Below are 24777 nucleotides of genomic sequence, written 5' to 3' on the forward strand. Positions count from 1 at the left end.
CCCCCCCCCCCAAGCCAATTCCTTCCACAACTCCAACTCAATTGGTTTGCTTCCAACGTTCCGCTTGACCAGCAGTCTTTCATGTGGAACTCTGAGAAGCTGTCTGTAAGTTTAGAAACGCTACAACATGACATTCCCAATGTTCTCACCTTCCTCTTCCCACCTCAAAAAGATAATTGGAGATGTTGCTTTGAAGTTTTGATCCAATGATGACAGGTTTGCTCCGAATCGAGGAAGCTCTCTGGATATCAGATTCTCCGCTTTTCTGTTTGATTTCAAATTCTCAGCACTTGCTATTTTTTTCGTACAACTTGACTAGAAAATTTGTTCTGTTTATTTGTGTGCTGACATTGAAGTAACTGGGTTATAAATAAAAATACAAGAGTCTATTTGAGCCTACGTCTCAATGGATATGTATTATTTAATTGTCATGTCAATGTTTATACATCACTTTTATTGTAAGTATATAGACAGTGAGTTAAAATTCCTTTATTCTCTATATTCTCTTGGATTTCATTCTCTGTGAATCCATTTGAAGAGTATTAGTCTCGTTTAAAGGCAGGAATCTCTCAGTCTGAAAAAGTCAAGTGTTAGTTTGTCATTGAGTGTGCAGTGCAGTGGAAATGTGACCGTGTGCTAACTGCAGTGTCACATTGAGCCTTCCACATCACAGTCCATCTTGATAACTTCCCAGTGATTTCACTGCAGTCATGCCCCCTTTCAGTAACATTCGGGGCTAAATTGTATGATGGCTGTCCATGTTTGATTCATGCTATTGCCCAATCCTTGCACTGCAAGGATGGTGCTGGGCCAATCACAGGCTTCTCAGTCACTTCAAAAGGATGATGGTGAAGAGTTGATCATCCTGAATCTTCACACTAACCGCTCCAACCAGCCAGATGTTGGAGGAACACCGACAGTGTCAGCCAACTTACAGTGCGCAGAAATACCAGACAGGGGTTGATACAGCAGCACAATGGGATGGTCAGTTCCACCATCCGGGGAGAGTGTAGGGAGGGTGACATTGAGAATAGTTGTCCATCCAAACCCTGAGCTCACATCAGTAGAAAGGATATCCACCCTATCGGTGCAGAGCTGGTCAGTGCGGGGGACGGTCGGTGTAGAAAGCAGGGCCTCATTTTTTTACCTTTCAAAAGCAGTCAGAGCTGTCTGTACATTTAAAACCCAGTACTAAACATGACGAGGAGGGTTTATCAACGTCTTTCTACATTCTTCATACATTATGGTACTTTCTCCAGTGAGAAAAGTACTCTAATGCTTGACAACACGTACATAGTGCTGGTCAATGTAATGGTCAACATATATTGGCAGGACAGAGTCCTGTGATCGAACATTACATTAAAAACACACCTACATTACATGCTGCATCTAATTGTGATGTTTGAAGGTGTTAAAACATTACAGAAGGTTCCCAACTTCTCAGCTGGCTTTCCCCAGTGATCACAAACTCTCGAAGGAGGTACTCTTTTAAGGTTTCTAAAACCCACACCAATGTGCGGGCGAAAAGACAATTTTCCTGTGGTCCTTACAATGGGGAACCCAATCCTGGAAGACGTAGCTGTGTTTTTACATGCATGTCCTTCCAGACCTGTGACACAAAAATGGAGTGGGATTGGGAAGACCTGGGGAATTGTATTTTCAGTTATTCAGCTTTTAATGAGCAGATTTGCACCCCCATCGATCCAGACCGGTGGGGAGAGAGCTTTCGGGGAACTTCAGGAGTGAGTGCTTTCAAGTCCAATGTACTAACTTTATTCAAGCAGCAGAGAGAAACTACTGTTGACTCTATTATTTGGGTAAGCAATTAGCTGGTGTGATTTCTCCTGTTCTGTTTGGCAGTTTAATCTTCATTCCTGCTCCTCGTTGAATCAGTTTGACACAGATTGAGTGTACCAATTAATGAATGAACGCTGAAACCTCTCCTGCGTTATACATTTGAGATGAGGTTAAATCAGACTAGTTCCAGTGTCTTCTGGTGCCAGGTTTTCTAGGGTGCAATGGGAGATGGGGTTGGCGGTGGGATGTATCAGGAATCCCTGTGTACAGGAGACAGGAGGACACACATTCACTGCTATTTTCCTCAGTTCACTGTCTGCAGCAGGTGATCAGGAAAGGAAAGAACTCTCCAATGGATGTTTGGAAGCTGACGATACACATTGTGTGTGATTGTTACCAAAAGCACCATCTAATGCATCCCAGGGTATTGAAAGAAATGTCAGAGGTAATAGTGGATGCGTTAGTGATTATTTATCAAAACTCGTTGCATTCTGGGGTAGTGCCGGTTGATTGGAAAACGGCTAATGTTACGCCGCTGTTTAAAAAAGGAAGGAGACAAAAGGCGGGTAACTATAGGCCGGTCAGCTTAACGTCTGTAGTAGGGAAAATGCTGGAATCCATTATTAAAGAGGAGATAGCAGGGCATCTGGATAGAAATGGTTCGATCAATCAGACGCAGCATGGATTCATGAGGGGAAAGTCGTGCTTGACGAACATGTTGGATTTTTATGAAGATGTGACGAGGGCGGTTGATGGAGGAGAACCGGTGGATGCGGTGTTTTTGGATTTCCAAAAGGTGTTTGATAAGGTGCCCCATAAAAGGCTGCTGAAGAAGATTAGGGCACACGGAGTTGGGGGTAGTGTGTTAAAGTGGATTGGGGACTGGCTATCCGACAGGAAGCAAAGAGTCGGAATAAATGGGTGTTTTTCCGGTTGGAGGAAGGTAACTAGTGGCGTGCCGCAGGGATCGGTACTCGGGCCGCAACTGTTTACCATTTATATAGATGATCTGGAGGAGGGGACGGAGTGTAGGGTAACGAAGTTTGCAGACGACACAAAGATAAGTGGAAAAGTGAATCGTGTGGAGGACGGAGAAGATCTGCAGAGAGATTTGGACAGGCTGAGTGAGTGGGCGAGGATATGGCAAATGGAGTATAACGTTGAGAAATGCGAGGTTATACACTTTGGAGGAAATAATAACAAATGGGATTACTATCTCAATGGAAACAAATTAAAACATGCTACCGTGCAAAGGGACCTGGGGGTCCTTGTGCATGAGACGCAAAAGCCCAGTCTGCAGGTACAACAGGTGATCAAGAAGGCAAATGGGATGTTGGCCTATATTGCGAGGGGGATAGAATATAAAAGCAGGGATGTCTTGATGCGCCTGTACAGGGCATTGGTGAGGCCGCAGCTGGAATACTGTGTGCAGTATTTGTCCCCTTATATGAGGAAGGATATATTGGCATTGGAGGGAGTGCAGAGAAGGTTCACCAGGTTGATACCGGAGATGAGGGGTTTGGATTATGAGGAGAGGCTGAGGAGATTGGGTTTGTACTCGGAGTTTAGAAGGATGAGGGGGGATCTTATGGAGACTTGTAAGATAATGCGGGGGCTGGATAGGGTGGAGGCAGAGAGATTCTTTCCACTTAGTAAGGAAGTTAAAACTAGAGGACACAGCCTCAAAATAAAGGGGGGTCGGTTTAAGACAGAGTTGAGGAGGAACTTCTTCTCCCAGAGGGTGGTGAATCTCTGGAATTCTCTGCCCACTGAGGTGGTGGAGGCTACCTCGCTGAATATGTTTAAAGCGCGGATGGATGGATTCCTGAGCGGTAAGGGAATTAAGGGTTATGGGGATCAGGCGGGTAAGTGGTACTGATCCACGTCAGATCAGCCATGATCTTATTGAATGGCGGGGCAGGCTCGAGGGGCTAGATGGCCTACTCCTGCTCCTATTTCTTATGTTCTTATGTTAATGGCTGTTGATGATCTGAATGTTGTCATGGGTTCACACTCCGTTGTGTGTGGAAGATGGAATGTCCATTGCCCAGTCTCTGTAATAAAGATCTCTTTCTCATCCAGGGTCATTTGTTTGGTCTGAACAGAATCTGCCTGGACTTTCCACAGCTCCTGCCCCAGAGGTCTCACTACTTTATAGGAAAGCAGTGTGAGCTTGTCCAGATGCAGGATTGTTTTAATATATTAATTGTGGAATTCTCAGTTAACGACCTTGGAATTTGCACCTTTGAGCCTGTAAGCCAGCCTGAGAGTGCTGCACTGTCAGTGTTGTATTTCATTGAGGCACTAAACTAATGGCTTCTTGGTGTGAAAGATCCAATATCACCATTGCAGGATGAGCAAGAGAACTCTCCTGACGTCCTGACCAAGGTTGAAGCTCCAAATCACCATCAAAGGCCTGACGCCTGGTCATTTGCCTCACTGCTGTTAGTGAGAGCTTGCTCTGCAAAAATCAGTGCCACATTCCAACAGGGAGCCTCTTGGAAAACAATCTGCATGAAGCGCTCTAAGATGCTTCTTTAAGACTTGGGCCTCAAGACTCCAGGGTGGGTGGGAGAGGGGGGTTGAGGAGGGGGCAGATCATGTCACCCAGAACCAACCTCTGTGTACATGTCCAAAGGCAAACCAAAACCTGCAGCTTTGCAAAGAGGGACAGAGAATGACCTCTTCCAGACCCGGGTCACGTTTGTGTTATTATTGGGAATGCCGAATGTTCCACTGTGGAGAGACAACAAGCTGATTAACATTAGGTCCCTATCATACAATGAAGCTGGAATGAATCTGTGCTCATGATGTGGAGATGCCGGCGTTGGACTGGGGTAAACACAGTAAGAAGTTTAACAACACCAGGTTAAAGTCCAACAGGTTTATTTGGTAGCAAAAGCCACACAAGCTTTCGAGGCTCTGCAAAGCTTTCGAGGTACACGGTACATACTCTTGCAACTCGGCCAACGTTGTCTACCTGATACGCTGCAAGAAAGGATGTCCCGAGGCATGGTACATTGGGGAAACTATGCAGACGCTGCGACAACGGATGAATGAACACCGCTCGACAATCACCAGGCAAGACTGTTCTCTTCCTGTTGGGGAGCACTTCAGCGGTCACGGGCATTCGGCCTCTGATATTCGGGTAAGCGTTCTCCAAGGCGGCCTTCGCGACACACGACAGCGCAGAGTCGCTGAGCAGAAACTGATAGCCAAGTTCCGCACACACAAGGACGGCCTCAACCGGGATATTGGGTTTATGTCACACTATTTGTAACTCCCACAGTTGCGTGGACCTGCAGAGTTTCACTGGCTGTCTTGTCTGGAGACAATACACATCTTTTTAGCCTGTCTTGATGCTCTCTCCACTCCCATTGTTTTGTTTCTTAAAGACTGGATTAGTTGTAAGTATTCGCATTCCAACCATTATTCATGTAAATTGAGTCTGTGTCTTTATAAGTTCTGTTTGTGAACAGAATTCCCACTCACCTGAAGAAGGGGCTCAGAGCCTCGAAAGCTTGTGTGGCTTTTGCTACCAAATAAACCTGTTGGACTTTAACCTGGTGTTGTTAAACTTCTTAATGAATCTGTGCTGCAGGGGTCTCTTGTAGGTTGAGAGGGTGAGCAGTGAAGTGGAGGCGAGATTGCTTGGCACTCTCTCGGGCTGGTTAATGGTCAGCAGGCACGATATTAATAAAGGATCAGTGTTTGCAAGTCTTTCTCTCAACGTGGTTTGATTTATAAAGTTTGTTTATTAGTGTCACAAGTAGGCTTACATTAACACTGCAATGAAGTTACTGTGAAAATCCCCTAGTTGCCACACTCTGGCACCTGTTCGGGTACACGGAGGGAGAATTTAGCATGACAAATGTGGGAGGAAACTGAAGCACCCGGAGGAAACCCACGCAGACTCTGCACAGACAGTGACCCAAGGCCGGAATTGAACCCGTGTCCCTGGTGCCGTGAGGCAGCAATGCTAACCATTATGCCACCATGGTGGGATATGTGGTGTGAGAGCCTTACCCAAGGAGTTTGGTATTGATCAAATAAAACTGCAATTGTATGGGGTGTTGGTGACGCCACACCTGGAGTGGTTGGTGTCTTTATCTGAGGAAGGATATCCTCGCTATAGAGGGACTACAGCAAAGGTTTACCAGGCTGATTCCTGGGATGGCAGGTGTGTTATATGAGGAGAGACTGTCATTTAGGATTTTATTCACTGGAATTTAGAAGAGAGAGAGGGGATCTCATAGAAACTTATAAAATTCTAACAGGGTTAGACAGGGTAGATTCAGAAAGAATGTTCCCAATGGCGGGGGAGTCCAGAACTAGAGGTCATAATTTGAGGATAAGGGGTAAACCTTTTACAACTGAGATGAGGAGAAATTTCAGGAGTGGTGAATGTATGGAATTCACTAGCACATAAAGTAGTTGGGGCCGAAATATTGTGTGGTTTCAAGAAGAAATTAACTATAGTTCTTGGGGCTAAAGGAATCAAGGGATATGGGGGGAAGGGGGATCAGGATATTGAATTTGATGATCAACCATGATCAAAATGAATGACGGGGCAGGCTCGAAGAGTCAAATGGCCTACTCCTGCATCTAGTTTCTATGTCTCTAAACAATCACCATGAGAGACTTCATAGCTGCTCTCAATTGGACTGCAGATTTTGATTAACAACAACATAACACGGCCCTGCTGTAGAGGGAACTGAATGTATCCTGTGGGGAGAAAACCCACAGGAGACCCTTACCCACCAGCTTGATCCGGACAGAGGCACAGGCTTCCTGACCTGTCAGAGCAGCTTTACGGTTCTGATGGAGCACTGCCCTGGCAGAGACATAGGGCAGGGCCCAAGGCAGATCCTGCGGGCAAGTGTCTGGAGTGGGGTCCAGGGTAGGATATGGGAGCAGGCTCTGAGGGACTGGAGACTAGAATCTGGCTGGAGGGTCTTTGTTCAGAGTCTGGAGAAAGGCTCAGAGACAACATTGGGATTTAGTCGGAGGCTCTGGGTCTGTTGGGGAATCCTGAAACAAGCCCTCAAAAAACAAACCAACTTCAGATGGACAGACCTCTAGTGGTTCATCGTGAGAATTGTGTGAAATTAAACTGAAAACAAACTGCAAAAAAGGAGCTGTAAAGAAAATGACTGAAGCTGTCCTCTTGGTGAACTGAACAGCAACATTTTACAGAAACACTGCTCATAGAGTCGTAGAGTCATAGAGGTTTACAGCATGGAAATAGGCCCTTTGGCCCAACTTGTCCATGCTGCCCTTTTCTTTTAAACCCCTAAGCTAATCCCAATTGCCCGCATTTGGCCCATATCCCTCTGTACCCATTGTACCCATGTAACTGTCTAAATGCTTTTTAAAAGACAAAATTGTACCCGTCTCTACGACTGCCTCTGGCAGACACTCACCACCCTCTGTGTGAACAAATTGCCCCTCTGGACACTTTTGTATTTCTTCCCTCTCACCTTAAACCTATGCCCTCTAGTTTTAGACTCCCCTACCTTTGGGAAAAGATATTGCCTATCAAGCTGATCTATGCCCATCATTATTTTATAGACCTCTATAAGATCACCCCTCAGCCTTCTATGCTCCAGAGTAAAAAGTTCCAATCTATCCAGCCCCTCCTTATAACTCAAACCATCAAATCCGGGTAGCATCCTAATAAATCTTTTCTGCACTCTTTCTAGTTTAATATTATCCTTTCTATAATAGGGTGACCAGAACTGTACACAGTATTCCAAGTGTGGCCTTACCGATGTCTTGTACAACTTCAACAAGACGTCCCAACTCCTGTATTCAATGTTCTGACCGATGAAACCAAGCATGCTGAATGCCTTCTTAACCACTCTGTCCACCTGTGACTTCACTTTCAAGGAGCTATGAACATGTACCCCTAGATCTCTTTGTTCTGTAACTCTCCCCAACGCCCTACCATTAACAGAGTAAGTCCTGCCCTGGTTCAATGTACCAAAATGCATCACCTCGCACTTATCTAAATTAAACTCCATCTGCCATTCGTCAGCCTACTGGCCCAATTGATCAAGATCCCGTTGCAATTGGAGATAACTTTCTTCACTGTCCACTATGCCACCAATCTTGGTGTCATCTGCAAACTTACTAACCATGCCTCCTATATTCTCATTCAAATCATTAATATAAATGACAAATAACAGTGGACCCAGCACTGATCCCTGAGGCACACCTCCAGGCCTGGTCACAGGCCTCCAGTTTGAAAAACCCTCTACAACCCTCTGGCAAGAAGCCAATTTTGTATCCATTTAGATACCTCACCTTGGACCCCGTGAGATTTAACCTTATGCAACAACCTACCATGCAGTACCTTGTCAAAGGCCTTGCTAAAGTCCATGTAGACAACATCAACTGCACTGCCCTCATCTACCTTCTTGGTTACCCCTTCAAAAAACTCAATCAAATTTGTGAGACATGATTTTCCACTCACAAAGCCATGCTGACTGTCCCTAATCAGTCCTTGCGTCTCTAAATGCCTATAGATCCTGTCTCTCAAAATACCTTCCAACAATTTACCCATCACAGATGTGAGGCTCACTGGCCTGTAGTTTCCAGGCTTTTCCCTGCAGCCCTTTTTAAACAAAGGCACAACATTTGCCAGTCTCCAATCTTCAGGCACCTCACCCGTGACTATCGATGATTCAAATATCTCGGATAGGGGACCTGCAATTTCCTCCCTAGCCTCCCACAATGTCCTGGGATATACTTCATCACGTCCCGGGGATTTATCTACCTTGATGCACTTTAAGACTTCCAGCACCTCTTTCTCTGTAATATGTACACTCCTCAAGACATCACTATTTATTACCCCAAGTTCCCTAACATCCATGGTTTTCTCAACAGTAAATAGTGATGAGAAATATCAGAATCTCAGTATCTGCACCCAGGTCAACCCTGCACAAAAATAAAACCCCAACCGGGAGATTGTGTGAGGGAGGAATGGGGGGGAGGATGGGGAGAGGGGGGGGAGGATGGGGAGAGGGATGAGAGGGCAAGGGGGATAATGAGGGAGTGAGGGGGATAGAGGGTGGGAAGGGGATGGAGGGGGAGGAAGTGGCAGTGAGGTGGGTGGAGGGCAATGGGAGGGGGATTGGGGGATAGTGGGGGGAGGGAGACAAGGTAGGGGTAGGCAGGGGGAGGTGAGTGGGTGATAAGAGGAGGGAGAGGTGGTAACTGGGTGGGAGGGAGCGGACGGGGCGGTTAGGGAGAGGGTGGGAATGGTCATTGGTTGGTAGGCGGTAGTCAGTGGGAGGGGGGGAAGTGAGGGGTAGGCAGGGGGTGGTCAGTGTGTGGACAGGGGGAGGGAGGGGGTGGACAGGGGGAGGGAGGGGGTGGACAGGGGGAGGGAGGGGGTGGACAGGGGGTGGTCAGTGCGTGGACAGGGGGAGGCAGGGGGTGGTCAGTGTGTGGACAGGGGGTGGCCAGTGCGTGGACAGAGGGAGGGAGGTGGTGGACAGGGGGTGGTCAGTGTGTGGACAGGGGGAGGGAGGTGGTGGACAGGGGGTGGTCAGTGTGTGGACAGGGGGTGGTCAGTGTGTGGACAGGGGGTGGTCAGTGCGTGGACAGGGGGAGGGAGGTGGTGGTGAGTGGGCGGAGGGGTAGGATTCTGGAGCCGCCCCCGGGCTGCAGGCGCTGGGAGCCGGGCTGCTCCCACTCTGCCCCCCGGGCTGCAGGCGCTGGGAGCCGGACTGCGGTGTGGGGATGGCTCGGTTCACGGTGCATGTCCGGGAGGAGTGGCTGACCGTGCCCTGTAAGGACACCCGGGCCAGTGTCCGCTGGCTGGCCGCCGAGGCAGTGCGGAGATACCGGAAGAACAAGCCGGAGAGCGGTGCGGAGAGTCCGGAAAGCAGCAGCTTGCTGGTGCGGAGGTGCCAGGGGCTGGGATTGATGGACCTCGATGATGCCATTGAGGATGTGCTGCAGGATAATGACTTCATTGAAGTGGGTAAGTAATCCTTCAATAAACCTCTCAAAGCAACTCATTCAATCAGCTCAGCTTGTCTCTCTTTAACCCAGTTCTGAAGGACGATGTGATGTCTTCGGAGTTCATCCCGTCTCAACCGGAGAGGGTTCACCTGTATCCTTTGACCAAGAGAAAGAGTTACATTTATATAGCGCCTTTCACCAGCTCAGGGCACCCCATAATACTAATGGAGTGTTCGTGAGGTTCTAAAATGGAGCAGCCAATTTGTACACAGCAAGATCCCAAGGGCAGCAATGTAATAATGACCCTAGAACCTGTTTTATGATGTTGAATAGAAACATAGAAATTAGAAGCAGGAGTAGGCCATTCGGCCCTTCAAGCCTGCTCCACCATTCATTTCATCATGGTTGATCATCAAATTCAATATCCTGACCCCCCCCCCCTTCCCCCATATCCCTTGATCCCTTTAGCCCCAAGAGCTATATCTAATTTCTTCTTGAAATCAGACAATATTTTGACCTCAACAACATTCTGTGGTAGTGGATTCCACACATTCACCACTCTCTGGGTGAAGAAATTTCTCCTCACCTCAGTTCTAAAAGGTTTACCCCTTATCCTCAAACTGTGACCCCCTAGTTCTGGACTCCCCCACCATTGGGAATATTCTTTCTGAATCTACCCTGCCTAACCCTGTTAGAATTGTATAAGTTTAAGTTTCTACGAGATTCCCTCTCACTCTTCTAAACTCCAGTGAATATAATCCAAACCAACTTAGTCTCTCCTCATATGACAGTTCTGCCATTCCCAGAATCAGCCTGGTAAACCTTCGCTGTACTCCCTCTATAGCAAGGACATCCTTCCTCAGATAAGGACACCAAAACTGCACACAATACTCCAAGTGTGTCCTCACCAACACTCTATACAATTGCAGCAAAACATCCCTATCCCTATACTCAAATCCTCTCGCTATGAAGGCCAGCATTCCATTTGCCTTCTTCACTGCCTGCTGTACCTGCGCGCTTACTTTCAGCGACTGATGCACGAGGACTCCGAGGTCTGGCTGAGTATCCACCTCTCTCAATTTACAGGATTGAGGGATAACTATTGGCTAGGACCCCGGGGAGAACCCTCTGCGCTCCTTCCATAAGGTGCCAGACCTCACTGAGACCTCACTTTAACATCTCTTCCAAAAGGTGGCACCATTGGCAGTGCGGGGAGAATATTTCACATAAATATTTGCCATTCTTTAGGCTATAAAGAAGATGGAAATGAAGGTGAAATGCCTTAACCAGTGACTCACGCAGATATACCAGATACCACGAACCAAACGAGGTAATCGTGAGGCTAACACACTTCTCAGTCACTCTGCTTGATTCTTGAGTAACCCTTTCACCAGCCCAGAAAATGCCAGGAAATGCGAAAGAATTCAACTTTGATTCTGGGGGCTTTGAATGTGTGTGAGGAACTGACTTGGAAAAAAAATCAGTTGGCTTAATTGGCTGAACAGGATCCACCATGTCAAATAGGGAGACAGTGGTGTAGTGGGCAATGTCACTGGACTAATGTAGAGACCCAGGTACTGCTCTGAGGACATGGGTTCAAATCCCACCGTGACTGCTGATTTCAATTCAATTAATTTAAAAGAGTTATGGGAATAATTACCACAAAACTATCATCAGTTGTTGTAAAAACCCATCTGGTTCACTAATGTCCTTTAGGGAAGGAAATCTGCCGTCCTTACCTGGTCTGGCCTACATGTGACTCCAGAGCCACAGCAATGTGGTTGACTCTCAACTGCCCTCTGAAGTGGCCAAGCAAAGCACCCAATTTCAAGGGCAATTAGGGATGGGCAATAAATGCTGCCCCAGCCAGCAAGACTCACAACTCATGAATGAATAAACTAAAATTGAGAGTTAGGGCAGTTGACCAAAGATATAAGGTTTAAAGGGTCTTAGAGTGAAAGAAAGCTAGGAGGGGAATTTGAGTTTTGTGCTTGGTAGCTTGAAGCACCACCATCAGTGGAGCAGGGATGCTGAAGGTGCTGGAATTGGAGAGCTGCAGATATCTCGGGGGCTGGAGGATTTACAGAGAGATAGGGAGGGTCAAGGCTGTGGAAGGATTTTGAAGTTGACTCACTGATTAACCAGGAAGCAGTGTAGGTTAGCAAGCACAGAGGTCATGGGTGAATGGGACTTGATGTGAGTTAGGACGTGGCAGCAGGGTTTTGGGGGCCTTTAAGTTTACAGATGGTGGAATGTGAAAGGTCAGCCAGGATCCTTACAACATTCCTGCAATGATTCCCTGCTTCAATCCTCATTCACCCTCAGCACCCTAACCTTTCCCACCGCTCTGCCCAGGTAAACACAGGAGGTGTAACACCTGCCTCTTTATCTCCTCCCTCCTCACCACCCTGCAGGTAAAGCAATGATTTATTTGCACTTCTCCCAATCTGATTTACTGCATTCGCTGCTCACAGTCTGGCCTCCTCTGGATCAGGGAGACTGCTCTGGGAACTCCCTCACTCAGTCAGTAAGCGTGACTCTGAGCTTCGGCTGCTCTGTTACTGCTCCTTGTTCTGACGCTGACATCCCAGCCCTCGGCCTGCTGCACTGTTCCGCGGGAGCTCAGTGTAGGCTAGAGAAACACCGCCTCAACTTTCGATTAGGCATCTTACAGACTCAACATTGAGTTCAATAGTTCCAGCCGTTAACTCAGCTCCATTTTCTCTCCCTTTCTTCCCTTGTTTCGTTTTTTGCTTTCAGGAACGTCTGGCGCATCTCTTGTATCTTTATTTCTTTTAAAGTTTACTTATTAGTGTCACAAATAGGCTTACATTAACACTGTAATGAAGTTACTGTGAAAATCCCTTAGTCACCACACTCCGGTGCCTGTTCGGGTACACTGAGGGAGAATTTAGCACGGCCAGTGCACCTAACCAGCACATCTTTCAGACTGTGGGAGGAAACCGGAGCACCCGGAGGAAACCCACGCAGACACGGGGAGAATATGCAAACTCCACACAGACAGTGACCCAAGCCGGGAATCGAACCCAGATCCTTGGCGCTGTGAGGCAGCAGTGCTAACCACTGAGCCATCGTGCCGCACTCATTACTGTTCCCTTTGACTCTGGAAGACTAACTCCTCTGTTATTTAATCGCTCCAGTCTGTCCCCTTATCACAGACCTTCCTTTGTCCTTGACCCACCCACCCTCTTGTCCACAGCCTGTTAACATCAATAATTTCTTCCAACTCTGATGAAAGGTCACTGACCAGAAACACTAACCTGTGCCTTTCTCTCTGACTGGCCGAATCCTTTCAGAAATTTCTGTGTTTATTTATGCTTTGGAATAATCAGGACGAGTGATAAGAAAGGCACACATGAGGAATTAAACAGTAGAGTATCCGAGATGGGGAAAGAGTTGGGCATCGATACAGAGTTGAAAATAATTGGTCTTAGCGATTAAGCGGGCTGCAGATCACCTCAGGGTGATCACCTCAGAGTCTGAACCAGTCTGGTTCAGACTCTGACCAATGCCAGGGAAAGGGATGGAGTTGGTGATGAGGGTCTAGAGTTGGGGGCAGAAGGCAATGGCTTCAGTCTTCCCACTATTTAAACAGAGGAAGTTTCTGCTCATCCAGTACTGAATGTCGGATAAGCAGTCTGATAGCTTAACTGTGGAAGAGCTGAGAGACGCGGTGGTCAGGTACAACTGGGTGTCCACAGAACCACTACAGTGCAAAAAGAGGCCATCTGGCCCATCGAAACAGCAGGCCCAACCCCCCCATAACCCCACACATTTACCATGGTTAGTCTGCCTAACCTACACGTCTTTGGACTGTGGGAGGAAACCCATGCAGAGACAGGGAGAACGCGCAAACTCCACACAGACAGTGACCCAAACCAGGAATTGAACCCGGGTTCCTGGCACTGTGAGGCAGCGGTGTTAACCATTGTGCCACCGTGCCGCTGTGTCGTAAGTGTAAATGTGAAAACTGACACTGTGCTTTTGGATGATGTCACTGAGAGGCAGCATGTAGCTGAGGAATGGGAGGGGACCTTAGGATAGTTCCCTGGGGGCACCAGTAATGGTGCAGACACAGGAAGAGAAGCCGTTGAAGGTGAAACTCTGGCTCCGATTCTTTAGATAAGACTGGAACTGGGTGAGAGCATTCCAGCCAGCCGGCTGACAGCGGATTGGGGTGGAGGAGGATGGTTTGGCCAAAGGCTGAGGCCGAGAAGGGATAGTTTACCTTTTTCACAGTCACTCAGGATATAGTTGGTGACTTTGGTAAGAGGTGTTACAGTCATATGGAGATGTGGAAAGCTGCAGGGATTCAAACAGGGAGTTGCAGGAAATGGGTCCAGATTTGGGAGGTGACTTTGGAAAGGAAAGGAAAGGGAGATTAGAGATGGAGCCTTTTGTGTGGAAAGGGGGCAGTAGATCCAAGCAATAAAGGGAGGGACAGTGTGTTTTTGCAGAGGACTTAGGAAAGATGACAAAATCCATCATAAAAGTAGGTTTTGGGACAATTTCTAAAAGTAGAGAGAGAAATCGAGAGGCTTGTCAAAAGAATTCCAGTGAATGTCATGAATTGTGCCTTGAAGGGATCGGTGTGGGAAGGAGATGTGAGGCTGAAGGTATTGTCAAGACAGAGTGAAGCTGGAAACATTAAATCCAGTGCAGCTCGGGGCTGGAAGCCAGTGTCAATCAGCCAGGAGAGTGAACAATGTTTGTGAGGGACAGTAGATGAATGGACACCAGGTCAAAGAGGAGATTGACTGTAATGGTGACAGAATGCTGGGGATTGTTGGGCCTAGGATTGGGTGGAAGGAGCAAGGGATTCACATTGAGGTTCAGCTCGAGCAGGTGGACATGGGAGGTGACAGCTAATCTTCCAGAGATTGAGTTAGAGAAAAAAACGTGTCTTAACTCATCCAAAGCTTGTGTGTAACCTGCTCATCAGCCCCGTCATTGGAGTCTAGTCCAACCTTGTTCTTGTAAATAGAGACAGAACCTGCTGCAATAGGTTTCACTGCATTAAACTTTTAAAAGATGCATTTTTCTAAATTGCAAACTACCAAGATGTAAAATGATCATTTGCGCGTCAGGTGTGGTAACATCACTATGGCTGATTGCACGATCACACAGCCAACGGCCCTTTAAAATAGTCCATTCCGTATCTGTTCATATTAATAGGTGACAAATATCTATTCACATTTAAATGAGAGCTCAAAAGCAAGACTTAGAACCCAGATATTGAGCAGGGCAGAAATACAATTCTGAATTGGGAAGTTAAAATTGGAAGTGTCCAACTCGAGGCTGACATTAACCCGGTGTGAAAAGGTGCTGGTTATATTTATACTTTGCTCAATGTTAATCAAACATTCTAAAGGAAAACACAATCTCTCAGTATATTTGTTTAGATGGAAGCCATCTAACAATCAAAGATCTAGTTCGGTTGGGAAGAGGACTTTACAAGATTAAGGTGAGTGTATTTCTCAGACACCTTGAGTGCTGCTTGAGTAAAATTGGAGTTCTATACAAGCAAACAGCTGAATGACAGTGCCTTACCATGTCCTCTCCACCTCAATTCCCGCACATGCCCCACCCCTCCCTCTCTCCCTCTCTCCTCCCCAGCTGGCTGCCGAGGCAGAGGAAAAGATCAAACAGTCAAGGGTACTCCTGGAAAACATTGTGAAAGAACATAAAGGTACATTGAAAAGTGGAAGACATTCCAAAGAAACTCAATGAATAAACCCAACATCATCAGCAAGTTCAAAATGAGTTTCAATGAATTTAAATCTCTGCCTGGATTCTGTGATTGACTTGATTCTTATCCCTCCCATATCCCCTTACTGTGTGCAAACAGAACTCCAAAGTCCAAGACAATGGAAGGAAATTATTTTATTATTTCATTCTTCTTTCAGTTGTATATGGAATAACCACAGGCTTTGGGAAATTTGCTCGCACTGTTATCCCAAACAATAAGCTCAAGTAAGTTATGCTGGTTAATGATTTGGTGGTGGCTCACAGTAATTTTCTGTACTTCACATAGATCTAGTTGGATAGGTTGGATAGACTGGGACTTTTTTCCCTGAAGCGTAGGAGGCTGAGGGTTGATCTTATAGAGGTCTATAAAATAATGAGGGGCACAGATAAGTTAGATAGTCAATATCTTTTCCCAAAGGTAAGGGAGTCTAAAACTAGAGGGCATAGGTTTAAGGTGAGAGGGAAGAGATACAAAAGGATCCAGAGGGGCAATTTTTTCCACACAGAGGTGGTGAGTGTCTGGAACGAGCTGCCAGAGCTAGTAGTGGAGGCGGGTACAATTTTGTCTTTTAAAAAGCATTTGGACAGTTACATGGGTAAGGTGGGTATAGAGGGATATGAGACACACATGGGCAATTGGGACTAGCTTAGTGGTTAAAAAAAAAGGGCAGCATGGACAAGTTGGGCTGAAGGGCCCGTTTCCATGCTGTAAACCTCTATGAGTCTAGTTCTCTGTGTTTCTTTTCAACAGACTCGATGGGCCGAAGGGCCTCTTTCTTTGCTGTAAGACTCTATGACGTTTAACCTAACCTACTTGTCCGCTAACCGCCAGGGTGGGCTTTAATTCTCATCTTCCTGCTTTTATTTGTTCTGAAGCCACTACAGACGAACATTGGGCTGGGTTTAACCACCCGATCCCATGCCAGCCCCTGGTGATTTTGTTTAAAGTACCCCCCGCTTTGCAGAGACATTCTAATGGTCACCATTCAAACTCTTAGGCTGGGAATTCTTGGATTGTTTCCTGTTCCTATTCCGTAAACTTTCATGAAGGGCTCAAATTCTACAGCCCGAAACAGGGTTTCTGCCCCATTTCCAGTGAGGTCGAGTGAGAATATTTCCAAGAAAAACCCCCTGCTACACCATTGACTTTGTTCATGAAATGTCGAGTGTTGATGTTCCCTTATCCAATAGTCTTGACTTTGCGCAATTCTCTCTCCTAGACTAGCTCCTCCTAGGGCCTGTTCTAACTGGACGTTGTTTATCACTGCTCCCTTCTCAAGGGGCTGAATGGCCTCTTCCTGTTCTGGGCCTTCCCTCTCTCAGTATCCACATACACTGGGAACCAGAGTTCTGAGTTGTGATGGTTTTCCCTTGTGTGTTTAACAGTGACAGGAAGCCTAATCTCAGCATGAATCAGTCCCAATTAACAGGACCAGGCCCTGAGCCTCACTGCATTTTGGGAAAGCATTTTGCACATACAAACACATAAATTAAAAGCAGTAGGAGGCCATTTGGCCCCTTGAGCCTGTTCTGCCATTCAATTAGGCCATGGCTGATCTGATTTTAACCTCAACCCCACATTCCTGCCAACTCCCAATATGTTCCATCTCCTTGTTGATCAAGAATCTATCCAGCACTGCCTTAAAAATATTCCAAGGCTCTACTTCCACTGACTTTTGAGGAAGAGAATTCCAAAGACTCACGACTTTCTCAGAGAAAGAAATTCTCCTCATCTTTGTCTTAAATGGGCGACCCCTTATTTTTGAATAGTGACCCCTAGTTCTAGATTCTCCCACAAGTGGAAACATCCTCTCCACATCCACCCTGTCAATATCCCTCCGGATCTTAAAGGTTTCAATCAAATCATCTCTTACTGTTCTAAACTCCAGTGGATGCAAACCCAGTCTTTCCAACCTTTCCTCGTCAGACAATCTCTCCATTCCACAAAGTACTTTCCACCCCACCCTGCAACCTGTCTTTGGCCCCCGCATGCCGACACTATAGTTAAAAAAGCCCACCAACACCTCTACTTTCTCAGAAGACTAAGGACATTTGGCATGTCAGCTATGACTCTCACCAACTTTTACAGCTGCACCATAGAAAGCATTCTTTCTGGTTGTATCACAGTTTGGTATGGCTCCTGCTCTGCCCAAGACCGCAAGGAACTACAAAGGGTCGTAAATGTGGCTCAGTCTATCACGCAAACCAGCCTCCCATCCATTGACTCTGTCTACACTTCCCGCTGCCTCGGCAAAGCAGCCAGCATAATTAAGGACCCCACACACCCCGGACATTCTCTCTTCCACTTTCTTCCGTCGGGAAAAAGATGCAAACGTCTGACGTCACGTACCAACCGACTCTTCCCTGCTGCTGTCAGACATTTGAATGGACTTACCTTGCATTAAGTTGATCTTTCTCTACACCCTAGCTATGACTGTAATGCTACATTCTGCACTCTCTCCTTTCCTTCTCTATGAACAGTATGTTTTGTCTGTGTAGCGTGCAAGAAACAATATTTTTCACTGTATACTAATAAATGTGACAATAATACATAAAATCAAAAATGGAAATAAATATCATTTAATAAAAATTATTTCTCCGATGTGTAATTCTTCCTCTCCTCTCCATCCAGGGAACTCCAGGAAAACCTTGTCCGTTCCCATTCAGCCGGTATGGTCCATTTGTCAGAAAATTATGTTTAATATTTCCTTTTCGAATCTATTTGCTTCATTGCTCCCTCGCTCTGTCTGCCCTCCAGGTGTCGGTAAACCCTTGTCACCAATGAGATCCCGGATGCTGCTAGCTCTGAGGATCAATGTTCTTGCCAAGGGTTACAGTGGGATTTCCTTAGACACCCTCAATCAAATGATCCAGGCATTTAATGGTAATGTACGTCTTTACCAGTATATATCATTGCATTAATTAATTAGAACTACTGTAGAATTAGCTTTCATTAATGTGGGTTGAGGTTATGGGCTGGAGTGCTCTGATGTTCGGGCTGTGCTTGAGTTTTCGCTGCTTTTACTGTGAGGTTGAAGGCAGCATCAACTTGTATTTAGTTACAATCTTTATTGTATTTTATCTTTAAAGTACTGGCCATAGCCAATCAGGCCGTCCTTGCAAAACTCTAACCATAATACAGGACTACAAGAGATTACAACCATTGAGGCCCTGCTTCTTAATCTACTGCCCAGATCCCTGAATTCTTGTTGTAGAACCTCATTCCTCACTTTGCCCATATCCTTGGTACCAACATGTACGACAACATCTCATCACCCTTCTCTTTCAGGATGCCCTGCAGCTGTTCAGTGGCATCCCTGACCCTGGCACTAGAGAGGCAACACACCATTCCTGGAGCCATGTCTTTGGCCACAGAAACATCTGTCTGCACCCCACATGTGACAAGCCCCACGTCCCACTCAGCTGTCCTCAGCTGGCATGTCTCAAATGTAAAATTTCCGCTTTAGACTAGTGTCCAACAGTAGTTGGGATTCAGTGATTGGACTGCACTTGCTAAATAATCCTGATTGTGCTAAGAATTACACTGAAAGTCCATTTAAGATTATTGGTTGGGCTGGTAGTATAGCTCGCTTACACATGCCAGAAGCTACATATATCCACACACAGGGTCATGACAAACAGAAGGAGCATATCCACACCTTGCACATTTATCAACAAAACAAAACCTTGGGGACAGCCATTCCCTGATTCACTCCTCATGGTTATGCTGTGACCAATCAGAGTTGGTCTGCCTGGTTTCAATTTGAACAGAAGTTTGGCACTTAACTGTTCTCCATGGCAACACCCCTACCAATCACAGTCAACGCTTGCCAACCAATCAGCACTCTCGTGGTTGTAAATTGTTCCCTTTATTATTGGCATTCTTGCAGATTGTCCAGATGAGTGCAAAAGAAAAAGCTTCAACAGTACGTCTTTTTTTGCAGCGATATTCAAATCTTCTTGTATTAACGTATCCTACAATGCTTCACAGGCTGTGAGCAAACGAACCTTGACATGGAGTCACATCAGGAGAAACCGAGTTATTGGGGAGGGTGGTAGAGCTGTTGGAGGTTACAGAGGTCGGGAGGATTGATCTGGAAACAAGGATGGGAATGTTAACATGTTAGGGCAGTGAGCACAGGAGCGATGGCGGAATGAGAAGTTAGAGCTCAGGCAGCTGGAACAGAAATGACCTCAGATTTACAGAGGATGACAAAGCAATGCCTTAGAATTGTCACATCTGAGGTAGCAAAGACATGGGTGAGGGTTTCAGCAGCTGATGAGCTGAGATTGGTCAAAGTGGCGGTGATCTGGAGGTGGAAACGGGCAGCCTCAGTGATAGTGTGTTCGCAAGCTCATCTCGCGGTCAAATATAACACCACAGTTGCGAGAAGTCTGGTTTAGTCTAAGACAGTGAGCAGGCAGAGGGGTGCAGTTAGTGGCTAGTTTTAGTTGCTCATTCAGTACTGGATGTTGGTAAGTAGACTCATCAATTACAATCAGTGAGGGAAACACAAGAGATGGGGCGAGGTATAGAACTCCTCATGCTCAGCACACCCCCCCCCCCCCCCCCGCAAATTAAAATCCACACTGACTTCATAGAATCAGAGAATAGTTACAGCACAGAAGAAGGCCATTTGACCCATGATGCCCTTGTTGATTCAATGGAGAAGCAGCTAATTCCACTCCTCTGCCTTTGCACTGGAGCCCTGCAATTTGTGTCTCTTCGGGGGTTTATCCAGTCTCTATTTGAAATACGCTTTTTAATCTGTCTCCACCACACTCTCAGACAGTGCATTCCAGATACGAGTCACTCACTGTGTGAATCTGTCTCCACCACACTCTCAGACAGTGCATTCCAGATCCTAACCACTCACTGTGTGAATCTATCTCTTCCACACTCACAGACACTGCATTCCAGATCCTAACCACTCGCTGTGTGAATCTATCTCTTCCACACTCTCAGACAGTGCATTCCAAACCCTAACCACTCGCTGTGAATCTGTGTGAATCTGTCTCCCCCACACTCACAGACACTGCATTCCAGATCCTAACCACTCACTCTGTGAATCTGTCTCCACCACACTTTCAGACAGTGCATTCCAAACCCTAACCACTCGCTGTGAATCTGTGTGAATCTGTCTCCACCACACTCTCAGACAGTGCATTCCAGATCCTAACCACTCGCTGTGTGAATCTGTCTCCACCACACTCTCAGACAGTGCATTCCAAACCCTAACCACTCGCTGTGAATCTGTGTGAATCTGTCTCCCCCACACTGTCAGACAGTGCATTCCAGCCCCTACTGGACTTTGTCCAATCTCAGCCCCTACCGGCACGGTAGCACAGTGGTTAGCACTGCTGCTTCACAGCTCCAGGGTCCCAGGTTCGATTCCCGGCTCGGGTCACTGTCTGTGTGGAGTTTGCACATTCTCCTCGTGTCTGCGTGGGTTTCCTCCGGGTGCTCCGGTTTCCTCCCACAGTCCAAAGATGTGCGGGTTAGGTTGATTGGCCAGGTTAAAAATTGCCCCTTAGAATTCTGAGATGCGTAGGTTAGTGGGATTAGCGGGTAAATATGTGGGGGTAGGGCCTGGGTGGGATTGTGGTCGGTGCAGACTCGATGGGCCGAATGGCCTCCTTCTGCACTGTAGGGTTTCTATGTTTTCTATGTTTCTAACCACTCACTGTGTGAATCTGTCTCCACCACACTCTCAGACAGTGCATTCCAGATCCTAACCACTCGCTGTGTAAATCGGTCTGTACCACATTCGCCGACAGTGCATTCCAGATCCTAACCACTCGCTGTGTAAATCGGTCTGTACCACATTCGCCGACAGTGTATTCCAGATTCTAACCACTCGCAGTGTGAATCTGTCTCCACCACACTCTCAGACACTGCATTCCAGATCCCAACCACTCGCTGTGTGGATCTGTCTCCCCAACACTCCCAGACAGTGCATTCCAAACCCTAATCGCTCGCTGTGTGAATCTGTCTCTTCCACACTCTCAGACACTGCATTCCAGATCCTAACCACTCACTGTGTGAATCTGTCTCCACCACACTCTCAGACAGTACATTCCAGATCCTAACCACTCGCTGTGTGAATCTGTCTCCACCACACTCTCAGACAGTACATTCCAGAAGCTAACCACTCGCTGTGTGAATCTGTCTCCACCACACTCTCAGACAGTGCATTCCAGATCCTAACCACTCGCTGTGTGAATCTGTCTCCACCACACTCTCAGACAGTGCATTCTAGATCCTAACCACTCGCTGTGTGAATCTATCTCTTCCACACTCTCAGACAGTGCATTCCAAACCCTAACCACTCGCTGTGAATCTGTGTGAATCTGTCTCCCCCACACTCTCAGACACTGCATTCCAGATCCTAACCACTCGCTGTGTGAATCTGTCTCCACCACACTCTCAGACAGTGCATTCCAAACCCTAACCACTCGCTGTGAATCTGTGTGAATCTGTCTCCACCACACTCTCAGACAGTGCATTCCAGCCCCTAACCACTCACTGTGTGAATCTGTCTCTTCCACACTCTCAGACAGTGCATTCCAGATACTAACCACTCGCTGTGTGAATCTGTCTCTTCCATACTCTCAGACAGTACATTCCAGATCCTAACCACACACTGTGTGAATCTGTCTCCACCACACTCTCAGACAGTACATTCCAACCCCTAACCACACACTGTGTGAATCTGTCTCCACCACACTCTCAGACAGTGCATCCCAGATCCTAACCACACACTGTATGAATCTGTCTCCCCCACACTCTCAGACAGTGCATTCCAGATTCTAACCACTCGCTGTGTGAATCTGTCTCCACCACACTGAGTGTGGAATTGACTGGATTTCTCATGGAAAGAGCACAGATTCGATGGGCTGAATGTGTGAACAACTGTCCTAATGTTTGTTGAGGTCTCTAGCTGAAAGATGCCAGTTGTTGGTAGGTTAGGAAGATTTAAATGTGAAACTGGGGGAGATGTTTTCTCTCAGTCTGTCCCTCAGCCATATCCATCCTCCCCTCCTGAGGCTGACCTGAGAGCTTCTCCTGGTGAGGCAGGCACTCAGCCTCTGAGGCCTTTTCTTGGAGGATCCTCACGGTGCTGCCTGTTCGGCTGTGGCCTCACCAAGAGCTAAATCTGCAGCTGAGACCCCCTTGCTTCAGGTGTGCTTTGGGGTTGTGAGGGTCACTTTGCACCTGGAAAAGGTCCATGACTTCACCCTGGGCACATTGCGCCATTTTCCAGGTATTGATTGTTGGTCTTCCAGTAACACCCACAGCCCAAGAACAAATTAAAAGAAATTTTGTATCATCTGTGGCCTTGATTGAAAGGATTGTCCTTTATTTTTAAAAGTAATTGGATAAATGTGCTTACTGGGTCAATGTGATCATGCAATCTTTTTAAAACTGACATCTTCTGACTCCTGTAGCTTCCTGTCTCTCCTACGTCCCAGAGAAGGGGACAGTCGGGGCCAGTGGGGATCTCGCTCCCCTGGCTCACCTTGCACTGGGACTGATGGGTGAAGGCAAAATGTGGTCACCAAGAAGTGGCTGGGCTGATGCTAAATATGTGAGTTCCCTGGTTCTTTCTTTAAGTTAAATTGTAGATCTGGTTGACAATTGGTTTAATGACACTCGGACCTGATGTATAGGTTACACTGCCTGAATGGTTCCAGTTTGATGGTCCTCACTCTGTACAACAGGAAATGAAAATCATATCCTGCAAAGGTCAAAGTGCTTCACACAGAGGAACAGCAACACCACAGGACAACTCCAGCTTGGTGAATCTACACCACAGGACAACTCCAGCTTGGTGAATCTACACCACAGGACAACTCCAGCTTGGTGAATCTACACCACAGGACAACTCCAGCTTGGTGAATCTACACCACAGGACAACTCCAGCTTGGTGAATCTACACCACAGGACAACTCCAGCTTGGTGAATCTACACCACAGGACAACTCCAGCTTGGTGAATCTACACCACAGGACAACTCCAGCTTGGTGAATCTACACCACAGGACAACTCCAGCTTGGTGAATCTACACCACAGGACAACTCCAGCTTGGTGAATCTACACCACAGGACAACTCCAGCTTGGTGAATCTACACCACAGGACAACTCCAGCTTGGTGAATCTACACCACAGGACAACTCCAGCTTGGTGAATCTACACCACAGGACAACTCCAGCTTGGTGAATCTACACCACAGGACAACTCCAGCTTGGTGAATCTATACCACAGGACAACTCCAGCTTGGTGAATCTATACCACAGGACAACTCCAGCTTGGTGAATCTATACCACAGGACAACTCCAGCTTGGTGAATCTATACCACAGCACTACTGCAGAAACAGCAAGTGATAGACAGCTAAAGAATCCCACAACCAACGGATCAGATCTAAGCTCTGCAGTCCTTCCACATCCAGTCGAGAATGGTGGTGGACAATTAAACAACTCACTGGAGGAGGAGGCTCCACCAATATCCCCATCCTCAATGATGGAGGAGCCGAGCACATCAGTGCTAAAGATAAGGCTGAAGCATTCACAGCAATCTTCAGCCAGAAGTGCCGAGTGGATGATCTATCTCTGCCTCCTCCAGTGGTCCCCAGCATCTCAGATGCCAGTCTCCAGCCAATTCGATTCACTCCACGTGAGATCAAGAAACTGTTGGAGGCACTGGATACTGCAAAGGCAATGGGCCCTGATAACATTCCGGCAATAGTACTGAAGACTTGTGCTCCAGAACTTGCCGCTCCCCTAGCCAAGCTCTCCCAGTACAGTTATAACACTGGCATCTACCCAACAATGTGGAAAATTGCCAAGGTATGTCCTATACACAAAAAGCAGGACAAATCCAACCCGGCCAATTACTGCCCAATAGTCTACTCTCAATCATCAGGAAAGTGATGGAAGGGGTCATCAACAGTGCTATCAAGCAGCACCTGCTCAGCAATATCCTGCTCAGTGACGTCCAGTTTGGGTTTCGCCAGGGTCACTCAACTCCTGACCTCATTACAGCCTTGGTTCAAACATGGACAAAAGAGCTGAATTCCAGAGGTGAGGTGAGAGTGACTGCCTTTGACATCAAGGCCGCATTCGACTGAGTGTGGCATCAAGGAGCCCTAGCCAAACTGGAATCAATGGGTATCAGGGGGCAAACTCTCTGCTAGCTGGAGTTTTACCTGGTACATAGGAAGATGCTTGTGGTTCTTTGTG

The 24777-nt window shown here is 47.0% G+C and overlaps 1 protein-coding gene across 1 annotated transcript in view; it reads left to right on the forward strand.

Annotated features, from left to right (window-relative positions):
- The first annotated feature begins 9444 nt into the window (after window positions 1-9444).
- The window catches only part of hal (histidine ammonia-lyase), a 46138-nt gene continuing 30805 nt past the window's right edge, over window positions 9445-24777 (forward strand). Inside the window, exons 1-9 of the mRNA XM_078235175.1 lie at window positions 9445-9787; window positions 9859-9919; window positions 11071-11098; window positions 15179-15253; window positions 15406-15478; window positions 15696-15762; window positions 18170-18207; window positions 18296-18421; window positions 22987-23126. Of these exons, the coding sequence (XP_078091301.1) occupies window positions 9544-9787; window positions 9859-9919; window positions 11071-11098; window positions 15179-15253; window positions 15406-15478; window positions 15696-15762; window positions 18170-18207; window positions 18296-18421; window positions 22987-23126 (852 nt within the window). The 5' untranslated portion in view covers window positions 9445-9543. The remainder of the gene's footprint in view (window positions 9788-9858; window positions 9920-11070; window positions 11099-15178; window positions 15254-15405; window positions 15479-15695; window positions 15763-18169; window positions 18208-18295; window positions 18422-22986; window positions 23127-24777) is intronic.

This window comes from Mustelus asterias, chromosome 19 (genome assembly GCF_964213995.1).
Source record: "Mustelus asterias chromosome 19, sMusAst1.hap1.1, whole genome shotgun sequence".
Classification (NCBI taxonomy): Eukaryota; Metazoa; Chordata; class Chondrichthyes; order Carcharhiniformes; family Triakidae; genus Mustelus; species Mustelus asterias.